This window comes from Cherax quadricarinatus, chromosome 80 (assembly GCF_038502225.1).
Source record: "Cherax quadricarinatus isolate ZL_2023a chromosome 80, ASM3850222v1, whole genome shotgun sequence".
In the NCBI taxonomy this organism is placed as follows: domain Eukaryota; kingdom Metazoa; phylum Arthropoda; class Malacostraca; order Decapoda; family Parastacidae; genus Cherax; species Cherax quadricarinatus.
The window spans coordinates 14008035-14025535 of record NC_091371.1 but is presented as its reverse complement, the minus strand read 5'-3'; the positions used below and the strand labels follow the sequence as shown (position 1 = coordinate 14025535).

The 17501-nt window shown below is 40.4% G+C and overlaps 1 protein-coding gene across 1 annotated transcript in view; it reads right to left on the bottom strand.

Annotated features, from left to right (window-relative positions):
* Nop17l (Nop17 like) overlaps positions 1 to 17179 on the bottom strand; it is a 39316-nt gene extending 22137 nt beyond the window's left edge. Inside the window, exon 1 of the mRNA XM_053796542.2 lies at positions 15458 to 17179. Within this exon, the coding sequence (XP_053652517.1) occupies positions 15458 to 17131 (1674 nt within the window). The 5' untranslated portion in view covers positions 17132 to 17179. The remainder of the gene's footprint in view (positions 1 to 15457) is intronic.
* Positions 17180 to 17501: the final 322 nt, after the last annotated feature.

Sequence of the window (17501 nt, the reverse complement as noted above, 5' to 3'; positions counted from 1 at the left end):
TATAAATGTGCCGGTTAAAATAGTATATAGAGAAGGATAAAAAAAAAGTTGATCCCATGAAATAAAAAAGACAGGCTGAAAGCAATGAATTTGCACTCTAGAAAAACGTAGAATTAGGGGGGAATATAAATGAATTGTATAAATAAAAAGCAGGAACAAAGAGGATACAAATAACTTGCTGAAAAGCTCTAATCACGAAAGGATTTGCAGTAATGGATATAAAGTTTAACAAATTTAGATTTAGAGAGGATATAGGGAAGTACTGCTTTGGTAACAGTTATAGTACATGAATAGAACAAACTACCAAGTGGCGGCGTCATTGGGGCGAAAACTTTAGGTAGCTGTAATTAATTATAGGTTGGAAGGGTATACGAACTGTACCTACGTAACACAAATAACCCGCACATAAAAGAGAGAAGCTTACGACGACGTTTCGGTCCAGTCACGGTATTGTGCCTTTTTTGTTTACCTACGTAACATGGGCTAATAGACCTACTGAAGTTATTCTTCATTCTTATGTTCTTACCAGCTCAGGCTGACAGATTTCATTACCATGAGAATGCAATCCATCTTGTGTAATGTAACTAACTTTTATTTCCACATTAACTTAAAAAGGTAAACGAACACTGCGGTTGTATTCAATACCCTTTACTAATATATATATATATATATATATATATATATATATATATATATATATATATATATATATATATATATATATATATATATATATATATATATATATATATGCATGCAAGACAAGCCATAGGGGGGGTGGAATATACATACATCCACATACCAACCTTTTATCTACATCCCTCCCTACTTATCCATCCCCCTTAACCCATCAGGGTGACGAGAGGTCATTGGCTTACATCCACTTTGAGATCGACAGACAGTCACCTGTGACGCCAACGCAAGTAAATCATTAATACTTTCTCCAAGCGGGTTACAGTGCTCGGTAATGATGAACCGGGTGTAGAGCTCTGGCCACGAATACAGCATTACGCTCTACAATGCTTGTTATCGTTTTTTTTTTTTTTTTTGCCAATACAGTAGCATCATTTGGGAATATACCTCCCTTATATTATCAGATGAATAAATGTGAACACTGAGACCTATCTTTTTAATGTTATGCTTCCCTTCCAAAACTAGATACTTTTTGAACACAATGCTTCCTCCACGACAAGCAACACTTAACATAACACTTTCACCTTTTCTCTGGCCTTGAACGCCACAACGACGCCATATTAAAAAAAAAAAAAAAAGGCTGTACTGCCAACCCAGGAATCACACTAATTTTCCTTTTTCACTCAACGACCTACATTTTGTATAAAAAAAAATGGAATTTTAAATAATATACTGAATATAAAATAAAAGTAACAACAAAAGCATGAAAGAAGCTCGAGATAAGCACTGACACGCTAGTAAATGTATAGTTGCCTTTCCTGAATGCCAAATTTGCCAGTTCCTGATACACTACAACCAGAAGCAAGGAATAATTTGAAAACAATCTTCAATACATCAAATGACACTAACACAACACAACTTAAAAACGATCATCGCAAAAAAAAAAAAAAAAATAAAAAACAATAACCCAAAAAAAAAAAAAAAAAAAAAAAAAAAGACTGGAAAACTGTCACTAATGTTTGACAATTATACATTTTTACACTGAAAAAAATCGTAACAATTATAACTCATAAATCTGATTCTATAATAAATAGGGCAAAATAACAGCAATGCTACTCTGGCAACTACGTTTTACAACAGGATGTGTGAAGACGTGGGTAGCACTCTACACCCACACTAGGCACCAGCACATAGATGAACACGCCAATTCATTCGCCTGCCTCTCCAACCTTCAGTACCAGATACTTACTCATTAAAAACATAACTGACTCTTAAGTATCCTGTCAAATGGAGGATAAGTTTTCCTGTCACATTCCAAGTCCTAGCTTCATTGTGCTGCTATAAACTTTGGTAACTAATACCAACAAAGTAGTGTAAAAAGATGTGGTCTGAGACCACGAATGCTTCTACAATTGTGCACACGGCGCTGCACAGTGTGCAGATTTGGGACTAGGCATTCAAACACCTTCCTCTTATATAAAGTATTATGTATCTCGCCCCTCCACACCAGCGAGCGCATACTTAGCACTTTAACGCATTCCCAGTAATTTAAATATCTTATTGGCGCTATGCAGGCCGTAGATGATCTTTGAATCTCTTCCAGGTAACCACCCTGAACGGAGTTGTCAATGCTGAATACTCTCAACGAGAGAACAAGAGCTATTTAAATAGTTTCATCATAAGAACATAACCTGGAGACCTGGAGAGAGTTCCGGGGGTCAATGCCCCCTCGGCCCGGTCTGTGACCAGGCCTCCTGGTGGATCAGAGCCTGATCAACCAGGCTGTTGCTGCTGGCTGCACGCAAACCAACGTACGAGCCACAGCCCGGCTGGTCAAGAACCGACTTTAGGTGCTTGTCCAGTGCCAGCTTGTGCCAGGGGTCTGTTGGTAATCCCCCTTATGTATGCTGGGAGGCAGTTGAACAGTCTCAGGCCCCTGACACTTATTGTATGGTCTCTTAACGTGCTAGTGACACCCCTGCTTTTCATTGGGGGGATGTTGCATCGTCTGCCAAGTCTTTTGCTTTCGTAGTGAGTGATTTTCGTGTGCAAGTTCGGTACTAGTCCCTCTAGGATTTTCCAGGTGTATATAATCATATATCTCTCCCGCCTGCGTTCCAGGGAATACAGGTTCAGGAACCTCAAGCGCTCCCAGTAATTGAGGTGTTTTATCTCCGTTATGCGCGCCGTGAAGGTTCTCTGTACATTTTCTAGGTCAGCAATTTCACCTGCCTTGAAAGGTGCTGTTAGTGTGCAGCAATATTCCAGCCTAGATAGAACAAGTGACCTGAAGAGTGTCATCATGGGCTTGGCCTCCCTAGTTTTGAAGGTTCTCATTATCCATCCTGTCATTTTTCTAGCAGATGCGATTGATACAATGTTATGGTCCTTGAAGGTGAGATCCTCCGACATGATCACTCCCAGGTCTTTGACGTTGGTGTTTCGCTCTATTTTGTGGCCAGAATTTGTTTTGTACTCTGATGAAGATTTAATTTCCTCGTGTTTACCATATCTGAGTAATTGAAATTTCTCATCGTTGAACTTCATACTGTTTTCTGCAGCCCACTGAAAGATTCGGTTGATGTCCGCCTGGAGCCTTGCAGTGTCTGCAATGGAAGACACTGTCATGCAGATTCGGGTGTTATCTGCAAAGGAAGACACGGTGCTGTGGCTGACATCCTTGTCTATGTCAGATATGAGGATGAGGAACAAGATGGGAGCGAGTACTGTGCCTTGTGGAACAGAGCTTTTCACCGTAGCTGCCTCAGACTTTACTCTGTTGACGACTACTCTGTGTTCTGTTAGTGAGGAAATTATAGATCCATCGACCGACTTTTCCTGTTATCCCTTTAGCACGCATTTTGTGCGCTATTACGCCATGGTCACACTTGTCGAAGGCTTTGGCAAAGTCTGTATATATTACATCTGCATTCTTTTTATCTTCTAGTGCATTTAGGACCTTGTCGTAGTGATCCAATAGTTGAGACAGACAGGAGCGACCTGTTCTAAACCCATGTTGCCCTGGGTTGTGTAACTGATGGGTTTCTAGATGGGTGGTGATCTTGCTTCTTAGGACCCTTTCAAAGATTTTTATGATATGGGATGTTAGTGCTATCGGTCTGTAGTTCTTTGCTGTTGCTTTACTGCCCCCTTTGTGGAGTGGGGCTATGTCTGTTGTTTTTAGTAACTGTGGGACGACCTCCGTGTCCATGCTCCCTCTCCATAGGATGGAAAAGGCTCGTGATAGGGGCTTCTTGCAGTTCTTGATGAACACGGAGTTCCACGAGTCTGGCCCTGGGGCAGAGTGCATGGGCATGTCATTTATCGCCTGTTCGAAGTCATTTGGCATCAGGATAATATCGGATAGGCTTGTGTTAACCAAATTTTGTGGCTCTCTCATAAAAAATCCGTTTTGATCTTCGACTCTCAGTCTGGTTAGCGGCTTGCTAAAAACTGAGTCATATTGGGACTTGAGTAGCTCACTCATTTCCTTGCTGTCATCTGTGTAGGACCCATCTTGTTTAAGTAGGGGCCCAATACTGGATGTTGTTCTCGACTTCGATTTGGCATAGGAGAAGAAATACTTTTGGTTTCTTTCGATTTCATTTATGGCTTTTAGTTCTTCCTGTGATTCCTGACTCCTATAAGATTCCTTTAGCTTAAGTTCGATGCTTGCTATTTCTCTGACCAGTGTCTCCCTACGCATTTCAGATATACTGACCTCTTTTAGCCGCTCTGTTATTCTTTTCCGTCGCCTGTAAAGGGAGCGCCTGTCTCTTTCTATTTTACATCTACTCCTCCTTTTTCTTAGAGGAATAAGCCTTGTGCATACATCGAGTGCCACCAAGTTAATCTGTTCTAGGCATACGTTGGGGTCTGTGTTGCTTAGTATATCTTCCCAGCTTATATCAGTTAGGACTTGGTTTACTTGGTCCCACTTTATGTTTTTGAAGTTGAATTTGGTGAATGCTCCCTCGTGACTAGTCTCATTATGTCGGTCTGGGGCTCCACGCATACATGTCTGAACCTCAATTATGTTGTGATCTGAGTATATTGTTTTTGATATGGTGACATTTCTTATCAGATCATCATTGTTAGTGAAGATGAGGTCTAGTGTATTCTCCAGTCTAGTAGGCTCTATTATTTGCTGGTTTAAATTGAATTTTGTGCAGAGATTTAAAAGCTCGTGTGAGTGTGAGTTTTCATCAGAGCTGCCTCCTGGTGTTATTACTGCAACAATATTATTTGCTATATTCCTCCATTTTAGGTGCCTTAAGTTGAAATCCCCCAGGAGCAAGATGTTGGGTGCAGGAGCTGGAAGATTTTCCAGACAGTGGTCAATTTTTAACAACTGTTCCTGGAATTGCTGGGATGTTGCATCCGGAGGCTTGTAGACTACCACAATGACTAGGTTTTGGTTCTCGACCTTTACTGCTAAAACTTCCACTACATCATTTGAGGCATTTAGCAGTTCTGTGCAAACAAGTGACTCTGCAATGTACAGGCCAACCCCTCCCCTTTTGCCTGTTCACTCTGTCACATCTGTATAGGTTGTAACCTGGGATCCATATTTTGTTGTCCAAGTGATCCTTTATGTGGGTCTCAGTGAAAGCCGCGAACATTGCCTTTGCCTCTGCAAGCAGTCCACGGATGAAAGGTATTTTGTTGTTTGTTGCTGGCTTTAGACCCTGTATATTTGCAAAGAAGAATGTACATAAGAACATAAGAAGAACATAAGAACGAAGGAACACTGCAGAAGGCCTACTGGCCCATGCGAGGCAGGTCCAAGTCTCCTACCGGCTTAAGCCAATGCACCCAACCTAGTCAGGTCAGGTCACATTGACTTAAGGGAGGAACACGGCAACCGACCTGGTAGCACAAGCTAATCAGGTCCAACTCACACCCACCCACATCCACTCATGTATTTATCCAACCTATTTTTAAAGCTGCACAACGTTCTGGCCTCTATAACTGTACTCGGGAGTTTGTTCCACTCATCCACAACTCTATTACCAAACCAGTACTTTCCTATATCCTTCCTGAATCTGAATTTTTCCAACTTAAAACCATTGCTGTGAGTCCTGTCTAGGCTAGATATTTTCAGCACACTATTTACATCCCCTTTATTTATCCTGTCTTCCATTTATACACCTCAAATCATATCCCCCCTAATTCTACGTCTTTCTAGAGAGTGCAGATTCAGGGCCCTTAGTCTATCCTCATAGGGAAGGTTTCTGATACATGGGATCAACTTTGTCATCCTCCTTTGTACATTTTCCAGAGAATTTATATCCATTCTGTAATACGGTGACCAAAATGTGCAGCATAATCTAAATGAGGCCTAACCAAGGATGTATAGAGTTGAAGAACAACCTGAGGACTCCTATTATTTATGCTTCTTGATATGAAGCCAAGGATTCTATTAGCTTTATTGCGAACACTTATACACTGTTGTCTTGGTTTCAGATTACTGCTAACCAGAACTCCTAAATCTTTTTCGCAATCCGTAATATTAAGATCTACATTATTTAGTTTATATGTGGCATGGTTATTGTCCTGTCCAACATTTAGAACTTTGCATTTGTCTATATTAAACTGCATCTGCCACTTCTCCGACCACTGCATCAGTCTATTCAAATCTTCCTGGAGTGCTCGAATGTCCTCGTCAGAATGAATTCGACGGCATATTTTTGGTGTCATCGGCAAACTTGCCGATGTCGCTCTTTATGCCCTCATCTATGTCGTTTATGTAGATTGTGAACACCAGGGGGCCCAACACTGACCCCTGTGGAACACCGCTCGTGACGCTTCCCCACTCTGATTTCTCCCCATTTATGCAAACTCTCTGCTGCCTATTTGTCAACCATGTCTCTATCCAGGAAAAAATTTCTCCTCCTATTCCATGTGCCTTAATTTTCCTCAATAGTCTCTGATGTGGGACCCTGTCAAAAGCCTTACTGAAGTCCATATACACAATATCATATTCATTACCATGATCTACCTCCTCAAATACCTTAGTGAAAAAAGTTAATAAATTCGTAAGGCAGGAACGCCCCTTTGTAAAACCATGCTGAGATTCGTTGATTAATTTATGCTTTTCAAGGTGGCTACGAACTGCCTCGGCAATTATTGATTCCATAAATTTTCCCACTATGGAGGTTAGGCTTATTGGTCTATAGTTTGAAGCTAAGGACCTGTCACCTGCTTTGAAAATAGGTATCACATTTGCCATTTTCCACTTACCTGGCACCATGCCAGTTTGTAGTGATATGTTGAAAAGATTAGCCAAAGGTGTGCTAAGCTCCTCTTTACATTCCTTTAGAACCCTTGCATACAGTTCATCAGGGCCTGGGGATTTGTTAGGTTTTAATTTATCTATTTGCCTAAGGACCATGTCACTTGTGACCCTAATCGTGCACAGTTTATTATCGTCCTGTTCTACATAATTTATCATTACTGGAATATCGCTGGTATCCTCCTGTGTAAAAACTGAGAGGAAGTATGTGTTAAAAATTCTACACATTTCCTTATCACTGTCAGTGAGCTGACCCAAGGAACTTTTGAGTGGGCCTATCTTGTCCCTGATCTTACTTCTGTATACCTGAAAGAATCCTTTTGGGTTAGTCTTCGATTCTCTTGCAACTTTAACCTCATAATCTCTTTTTGCTTTTCTAATTCCCTTTTTTATTTCTCTCTTTAACTGAATATATCGATTTCTTAATTGCCCCTCTCCTCTTTTGATTTGCCTATATATTCCTCTCTTTTGACCAGATATTTTAATCTATTGTTCATCCATTTAGGATCATTTTTGTTTGATCTGATTTCCCTATTTGGAACATAATTTGACTGAGCAGCTAGAACTATGCCCTGGAAAGCATCATATCGGCAACCATCACCACCTACCTGACCCTTAGTCAGGTCATTCCAGTTCAGCCCACCTAAGTAATTTTTCAGTCCTATGAAATCAGCCAAGCGAAAGTCAGGGACGGAGACTTGATTGCCATTATTAGGGGAATTCCATGATATATTAAAACTGAGTGATTTGTGATCACTTTCCCCAAGCTCATCATTAACCTCAAGATTATTAATTAGTGTTTCCCTACTGGCAAGAACCAAGTCAAGGAGGTTATTTCCTCTAGTTGGCTCTGTCACAAACTGTTTTAAAAAACAATCCTGGATCGTATCAAGAAAGTCACCTGACTCTAAATTTCCTGTCAAATTGCTCCAGTCAATCTGTCTATAGTTGAAATCTCCCATTATCACAACATTTTCGTATGTAGATGCCTTACGAATTTCATCCCATAGAAGTTTACTGCACTCCCTTTCAAGATTTGGGGCCCTGTAAATCACACCCAAAATTAGTTTTTCTCGGCCCTCGAGAAGCTGTAACCAAACAGATTCAGTGGCTGACGCTTCTACTTTTATATCTTGTCTAACACAACAATTTAAATTGTCTCTGACATACATCGCTACTCCACCACCCTTCCTGTTGACCCTGTCAGTGTGGAATAATTTATAGCCTTGTATGTGACATTCAGAGGGCATCTCTCTATCTTTCAGATTGAGCCAGGTCTCTGTTATAGCAATAATATCTATGTTTCCTGCACTTGCAATTAATCTTAGCTCATCTATCTTATTTCTTACACTCCTGCTATTAGTATAGTAAACCTTAAGGGAGCTAGTCCCTTGCTGTCCTCTGCTGTCCCCCTTTGTTTGCTGACCTGATCTATTGTCTTTATTTATAACTTCATGCTGAATGTCTTTTATACATTTACTGATTCCAACCCTAGTGTTGCAACCTGCTTGTTTCCCACACACACCCATACCTCTATCTTCTATCAGTTTAAAATCATAGGCATTTCACCAATGGCCTTCTCAATTGAGTTTGCAAGTGCTACCACCCCAGCCCCAGAGAGATGTACCCCATCCCTTGCATACGTATCATGTTTGCCATAAAAGTTGTTCCAGTTGTCAATGAATGGGATTGCAAGTTCCTTGCAGTATCTGTCTAGCCAGCAATTTACACCAATTGCCCTAGACAACCATTCATTTCCTACTCCCCTTCTAGGCAAGATGGTACATATGATTGGGACCCCTCCCTTAGACTTAATGAAATCTATAGCTGACCTGTACTTACCTAGCAGCTCTTCTCTCCTACCCTTCCCAACATCATTTCCACCAGCACTGAGACAAATAATGGGCTCGTTCCCATTACCTGACATGATATTATCCAGCCTGTCAACTATGTCCCCAACACCAGCTCCAGGGAAGCACACTATCTCTCATCTTCTTATTCCTATTACAAAAAGCACGGTCAATATATCTTACCTGAGAGTCACCAACCACAAGAATGCGCTTATCTCTGTTAGCAGGGGCAGTAGTACCCTTACCTTCACTGGCCACTGAAGTACATTCATCCTGAAGAACAGAGAAGCGATTTCCTACCTTCAGATCTTCACTCTTAACTTTCCTTATTCTGATTCTCCTCCCATTACTGGTTACCACTCGCCACTTGTAGCAGGTGCTGGACTGCACCTCACTGCTGGTAGCCATTGCTACCTCCCCACCTACAGCCTCCTCACAGCGAGAGACAGACTGCACCTCACTGCTAGAAGCCTCATTCCCCACAACTCCAGCCACCTCACACTCTCTCCCAGACCCACTGAGGTGGACCTTCAGCCTCCTAATCTCCTCCTGGAGAAGCAAGACCTCCTCCTTCATCTCTCCAACCTCAGTTTTTAAAACACTGCAGAAGCAAGCCATGCTTTGTAACCGTCCACGCTAATCCCCAAAGCAGCTCAGGGTCTGTGACCTCACGTGACGACTGACCACGGTATTGTGCCTTTTTTGTTATTTAGCAACAATCTAGTATTACTGATCAAGCAGTCAAGAAGGAAGTGCAGCCTCTAGCTGGATTGCGAGAGCACAACTCGTGAAACAAGTCAAAGACATGGCTCCATATGTTTGAATGGATTATTAACAAGTCTTGGACCCAGTGGCATTGCTAGGGTTGGTGTCACCCCTATGAAATCCAAGGGCGGGGGGATGGGGGGAGTAAACTCCAGTTACGTTACTACTGCATACCCAGTAACTAATGTTTAGCAATGAGAACGTTTAAGGGCCATAAACCGAACAGGAGAATACTTCTCAACTTTAATAATGATAAAATAAATAATCGTAGTAATACTGAGGAAACAAACTCAAATACCACTCTGAGTACAGGCAACAGATCCTACATTTATTCATCTTCAATGCAAAAAAAAAAAAAAAAAAAATAAAAATAAAGAAAAACATTGCAATATAAGAGAAACACTAGTCCTGATTTGACCTCGAGTACAGGTAACATCTCAATGAATCTGATCTTACATTTCCTTGCCTTCAATCCTGCAAAATCATCTAACGCATCATCAAAATCAATGATTTTCCTTATTTAGGCCTATTTGTACTCTGTAATCATATAACAGGCTATACAGAAACAAAGGATTTTTCTCTTATGTTGGTGCAGCACTGTTTTGGGCATTAGTGTCATCTTTAGAGGCTCTATGGTGTTACCCCTTGATGGTGTCACCTGCGGGGGACATGGGGGGGGCCGCCTGGGGCCCGTCCGCCCCCTTACGACGCCACTGCAAGTTGGACCCTTTATATTTACTAAGTTGCATAGTACAGTGGACCCCCGCATAACGATTACCTCCGAATGTGACCAATTATGTAAGTGTATTTAAGAAGTGCGTTTGTACATGTATGTTTGGGGGTCTGAAATGGACTAATCTACTTCACAATATTTCTTATGGGAACAAATTCGGTCAGTACTGGCACCTGAACATACTTCTGGAGTGAAAAAATATCGTTAACCGGGGGTCCACTGTATATCAACAGAAGAATATGCCGACAAGTGTGTAAATAAGACACAATAAGTGGTTTATGATATTTTTTCAATAAAATACATAAGCCACATTTTGTTTTACTTACATACATACTGGGTTATCCCATGATGTCTTAGTGTACCCCTTTTCCTGTGCAGATATTTTGCACCCTCTACCAAACCTATTGCTCTCCTAAGTTTTTCCAGTGTGCAGTATTTTCCGGCATAAATTACTTTATAGTTTTTGTGGTAGCACTGTATATTTGACTTGACTGCTGCATAATTCTTGGAGCTTAACTCATCGCAAAATTTTAAAATCTCCTTAATGTTATTATTATTCCTCAAGTAAATATTTTATCAGCTATTGCTCAATAATCGTTCATCCCTCTTTAATGAAGTTCAAAAATTTAATCTTTCACAATTTAGCTCAATCTCTTCCAGCCTTCAGTGGCAGTTCTAATATCAATACTTTAAACACTATTACAGTTTAATATGCAAGTTTCATTAAAACAGCCTGAGAAGACCTGGTTGTAACAGGTAAGGTTATTCAGGTTATTCACTGATGGCGAGTAAGATCACAAGCACAATGAAAACAATAGCAGTGTAAACTCTGAAGAAGTCTTAACAAAAAAGAAGTTAAGGAGACAATGCTCTTCCAAAGTTAAAACAATCAAGATGTTAAGGATGACTTGTACTGTACTTGAACCTGAGAAAGTGACTGGTTTTGTAAATAAATATCGAGGCAATGACTGAGCTATAACATCATTTTTTATTATTAAAAATACAATGAAGAGGTTATAAAACAACCCAGGCCAAACTGCTTGGGTAGAAATTCTCTGGAAATCAGCCACAGGTCTTCTAAATTGCAAAGTTAATACAGTATATTACAGTAATATGAGTAATTAGAAAAGTTTTCCTACTCCTGCAGACTGGCCTGGGGCCAGGCTGGTATTTTCATCCCACCTGGAGTTCCCAATTGCCCCTACTTGTATATGCTGCACTGGTTCCCTATCAAGGCAAAAATTGAATTCAAACTCTGTAAACATTTAAAACTATTAAGTTTAAAGAAACCGAAGTACTTTGCTGATATATTTATGTCCTTTATATCAGGCTTGGGAATGTGTTTATGAACTGCTGCAGACCCTTTTAGAATAAGCACATGCTGTTGGGGAGAAATCACTTACAGAGTCTTTTCTTATGAAGCTCACAGACTGCCGTTACCGAACAAATTTGTTCCCATAAGGAATAATGTAAATTAGATTAATCCGTTTTAGACCCCCAAAATACACTTACAAAAGCACTTACAATAATACACTTACATAATTGTTCAAGTTGGGAGCAGTACGAAACTCAGGGTACCACTGTACTACCATGCAAAACCAATAAGAGAAATTTTTTTTCCATTATTAATAAATATATGTGCTAGATCAACCAGGCTGTGATGGATATGTGGCCCAGCAGGCTGCCAGCAACAGCCTAGTTGACCAGGCAAATACCAGACAAGCCTGGCCCAAGGCCAGACTTCAGGAGTAGAAAACCTCATCAAACTTATCAAAGGTATAAAAGTAAAGGTAAAAATATTCAAATTTCAGTGCTTATAGTTTGTAAATAATACAAAATACAGTGTGCTTAAGGATTGTTTAATCTACCAGAATCTTAATGGTATCATTGCATAATTGATTGGTTGACTAAGTTTAAAGGCTATCAATTGCACAAGGGTCATTCTTGCTGTGTATTATCTGTACACTACCAGTTTGTGTACATCTACTGAGATACATATTTCTGTGTATATACCCTGGCCTAATAAATTTTTCTGGCTTATGCTATAATTATTGCATCCTGAATATCTTCCTCTTATTGGTGCCCATACTGAATCTGTCTTACTGGTTACCGTGTTGCTATACACTGCCTTTAGAAATGTAATGAATCTGCCTAGATAAGACTTTCTTTGGAGTTTTAACCCCAGAGGGTTAGCCACCCAGGATAACCCAGGAAAGGCAGTGCATCATCGAGGGACTGTCTGTCTTATTTCCATTGGAGTCCTCCATCTGGTCCCCCAGGATGCAACCCACACCAGTTGACTAACACCCAGGTGCTTGCTTGCTTGCTAGATTAACTGAACAACAGGTGTAAGGAAACATGTCAAATGTTTCTGTCCTTGCCAGGAATCGAACCATGGACACTCAATGCGTGAAGCAAGAGCAATCTTTTAGTTGAGACCATGTAAAGGGTACAACTTTGCTTTTACTAGGACACTTAACACCCAATATTCACTTGGTATAAAACAACTGAATGATTGGTAGTCTTACAATCTTACTAACACAGTCAACTGTCTCTTAGTAATAAGAGGATTTAATCAAGACATGCACCATGCAGTGAAAGAACAGTTTAAGTGACAAGACACAATGTCAGTCCCAAGCACTCAGAATATAGTTAATCAATTTAACACTGAATTACAGCTAATGAAAAGGACAAGATTCAACCCCATAACATGGCAGACTTAAAATTAGCAGTGTTGTTCATTTTATCTTGCTCACATCAAATTGTGACTACTGGCAAGCCCTGCTTTACAGAAGTTTTTCAATTATACCCATTTTTTATTTACAGTGGTGTCATGTGGGTTCGATAACGTGGATGGGGTAAAAACACTCACGTAGGCTGGTTAGTATGTATAATCATAAAGGAAAAAGAGGCTGCAACAGGCTTGCAGGCTGGAGGGACACAGGGTGGTAAGCGGTTAGCTGGAGGTGGCGAGACAGTTCACCTCTGACCTGCTGGCACCCCACAAACAATCTTCTAACGTCAGAAATACCCGCAATCCACACCCACACTGCTGCCACCAAATTGTCATGTGGGTTTGATAATGTGGATGGGGTAAAAACACTCACGTAGGCTGGTTAGCACGTATAATTATAACGGAAAGTACGGGAAGCACCAACAGCCACCCTGCCTCTCTCTGCTCTCTATCTCAGACTGACCCACCAGTGCCTAGGGTGAGCGACGTTCAAAAACATGCTATGGTCAGCAGCAACATGAATAACAGTCAGTGATTCACACAGACAGTTGGTAGTGAGTCATCTACTGGTAACTGGTACTACTGAGAGTGGAACCTTGGTTTACGTCTTCGTTCCAGAAAGTCTGATAAAATCCGAATTCGCCGAAAACTGAAGCAATATTTCCCATAAGAAATTATGTAAATCCAATTAATCCGTTCCAGACACCTAAAAGTATTAACAAAAAACACATTTTATAGAGAATAACTATAGTTTTGCACACAGAAAACAATGAAAAATAATATAAAGGACTAATGAAATGGATAAATGAACATTTAACATAACTTTTACCTTTACTGAAGACCCTTACTGACGTATGGAAGACGGCGAGGAGGGGAGAGGGAGGAGAGGTTACTGTTTGGAAGGGAAATCCCCTTCCATAAGGACTTCAGGTATCAAGTCCCTATCTGGGGTTACTTCCCTTTGTCTTTTACTGGCACTAGAACCAGCATGAGAGTCACTGGACCCCTGTCACACAAAAAATCTGTCCAGAGAAGTCTGTTTCTGGTGTCTCTAAGAATTGCCTAAAATGAGACAAGGCATTGTCATTGAGCATGTTGCAGACACAGCTTGCAACAGCTTTGTTAGGGTGATATTTCTCCACAAAACTTTACAACTCACTCCACTTTGCACACATGTCCTTAATCACTGAAGAAGGCACATTCTCCCCTCTCTCTTCCTCCTCCTCCTCTGAAGCAATTTCCTTGGCTGGCACTCAGAACTTTCTTTGGCCCCATGGTGGCTTATTTAGCAGTCACACTCAATAAACAAGCACACAAAAAATGGATTATTACGAAATGTTTCATATAAATGCTCAGGGTAATTTTCACTCGATGAGAATCAAAACCACACTGACTCAGAACGCATGGGATGCTTTGTGTGGGAGCGGACAGGTGGACATGTTCAGTACGGTGGATGAAAACCGAAGTGATGAATGAAAACTGGGACAAAATTTTGACAAAAAAAAGTCATTGAAAACTGAATTCGACAAAAACCAGGGCAAACAAAAACTGAGGTTCCACCGTATTCAAACATCCTTCAATAAACATTCACCACTCACTATAGGCTAAGGACAAAAATATTTTAAAGTAAGTAATGTGTACTGTATATGCATTTTTTTTAGGTCTAGCTGTATTGCTCACTTAATATATGATAGAATAAATATTTTATCAGGCTTTTATATGCATTTGAAAGTGAAAAAAAGACTTTCACTTTACAGTTATTTTTCACTCTTCAGCAGTAGCCCTGCTTATATAGCCCCTGCTATATAAGCAGGGCTCTCCTATATATACTTTATCATAACATACAAAAAAAAAATATGGTTAAGTAGGAAATTAATTTACATCTATAATGCAAACTATATGTTTAGCTAAACTAGGCATACTATACACAATCCAGCTTGGAAATAATTTCCACAAATATCACTGAATTCCAAAGCCATCTAATAAAGATAAAGATTACGAAATCTTATCTTATCTTATCTTATAATATTATACCAAAGCAGTTATGTGAGTGTCCAAATTTTCAAACCCACAATATTATTATTATTATTATAATCATAATGAAGTGCTAAACCCACAAGGGTCAAACCCACAATAAATATTTTCAAAACAATGACAAATGAAAATTACCAATAAATTGCAATATGTTATTCAACACAAATTGCTCAAGGACAATTATAGTGAATAAACTAGAAAATAAACAATACTTCCTTGTTTGATCAGACATATTAACTGGTTCTCATGAAAAGGATTTTCATCACTTATACCTGCTAAAATTTATATACAGTTTTTGTAATTTTTTTGTCCACCTAATGGCATTAGAAACATTTTTTAAAAAAAGTAGTGTATAGCTTTATACCATTTTCTAAATTCAGCTTTAACTACGAATGTAAATAATGGTAGCTCACCTTGTTTGTGCAATCTTCAGTGTCTTTTGTTTGCTTTTGACTAGATTTTGTGTCAGTATCCAAGGCACTAGCTGGTGTTGGAACCACTGTGGTAGTATTCTCACCATCTCCAATCTGGCAAGACTCCCACAGCTCAGCCACAGCCTTCTTTATAATTATTTCCACAGTGCCATTTTCAAGTTTATAAGTCACTCCAGACTTAGCTATGTGATTTGGACGGCTAACAATTTTCAACCCATAATGGAGCAGAGTATGTCCTCCACCAATGCTGGATAACTCCACACTGACAGTTTGGTCATCAATTTGCTTTGCAGTAACACTGCTTGGCAGAACATTACCACAGTGAAGAATAACATACAAGCTTTCTAGTGACTGTTTGACAGAATAACCTGGGACAAGAGTTGCTCTGACTTGGGACTGTGTCTCAAAGACACTGTCATCCTCTTGAGCTGCATTAACTTCCTTTAACCTATCTTCTTGTGATGACACTGACACCTCAGAAGAATTATCCCCGTCACTGTTAGTTCGGTAATCGGGTTCACATTCAATGCCAGAGTCTGAAGAAGGGGAGTAGTCATACACAGAGACCTGATCTTTTTTCCTTGCTGGTATAACACTAAGAGTAAGAGTTAACTTTTGCGTTGATAAATCAAACTTAGCTGCACTTGAATCCTCATCAACTGGATAAGGGAGTGGCAGATCAAGCTTGTACTGAGGATCAGAATTTGTAGAAAGTAAAATCGACTGCGGCCACACGTTGGCATTAACCTGCGAGGCCCGTGCCACTCCAGGAAGTTCAACCTCAACCTCCAGAGCTTGAGGGCGCCAGGCTGGACCACACTGAGGTATCAACTGCACAGAAAAGTCCTGCAAGTCTACTTTGCTAACATGCTTTATCTTGTACTGTGGTTTCAATGGCCCAACTACCTGCATCACAGAATTTGTACTTTTTTCCAAAGCCATTTTATTTTTATTTTCAGTAGTTTTGAGACCCCCACTAGTCCTTTCATCGTGTTGGAAACTCATTTTTTCACTTTCCTCAAACAGTTTCATATCCACTACTCTCTTTATCACAGATCTTATTGGCTTCCCCACATACTTCACACTGCCAAGCTCCTGTGGCTGACCTATCTTCAACTGGAAAGTTTTGCTTAAGCTTTCCACTGCAGTCTGTATTAGCGTGTGCTTCATGAAAGGATTAGTTGAGGCGAGATGTAGAGCTTCTGGGTGAAACACTACATCATGGACCATAGCCTGACCACAGACCCCAGACACTCGTACTTTATTACTCAACCATTCCCGTCGAGGCTTGGGCAGAGCATGTGGTAATGACCAATTCTGACCCACCATCACCCCATCGTCGACATTGACAAAGCTGGGCCTCTGAACCACCTCACTAGCGCAGATATTCACAAAAACGGGGCCGCCGTCCTGGCCTCCCACTGCCAACACAAAACCGGGACTCGGGTGGATGAAAACAGCCTCCACCCCCCGCTCTTTTTCCATTTGTTTCAACTCTCTCTCAAACTGTTTCTGGTTTTCTGGCTCACAAACCTCCTTGGCATACTCGCTAAAGAGAGCACGGAACTGCTCATCTTGCAATGATCTCGCCAAGAGGGATAAATCCTCTTTAGAAAACACATCCCCGCAAGAGTACGTATCACGCGAAGCCATATTGAATAGAATGTTACGTCGCTTACAACGTCAACACTACCACAGTATCTGCTGTCATAAAAAACGTAATGTCAAACTATTGATTCATGTATGAGGTTTTGCCTCTTATTTTCTCTGTGTACCATTAACAGACAAATTATAATAGGGCTAGAATTCGCAGATGTATGGGAAAGATTACAAGCAGCAACTATAGCATAATTAATATTTAGAGAGGCAATGTGAGTTAGAAAACAGAGGCTTCAGTTCTCTGACCCGTGGGAAGATGACGTGTTGCTATGGCCCTTTAAATCCCCCATACCCAGCCCTTCCCTTTAAATGTTCGGGTAAACATCAGCTCAGGCTTCTCCAGGACTTCTTAAAATGTTATATA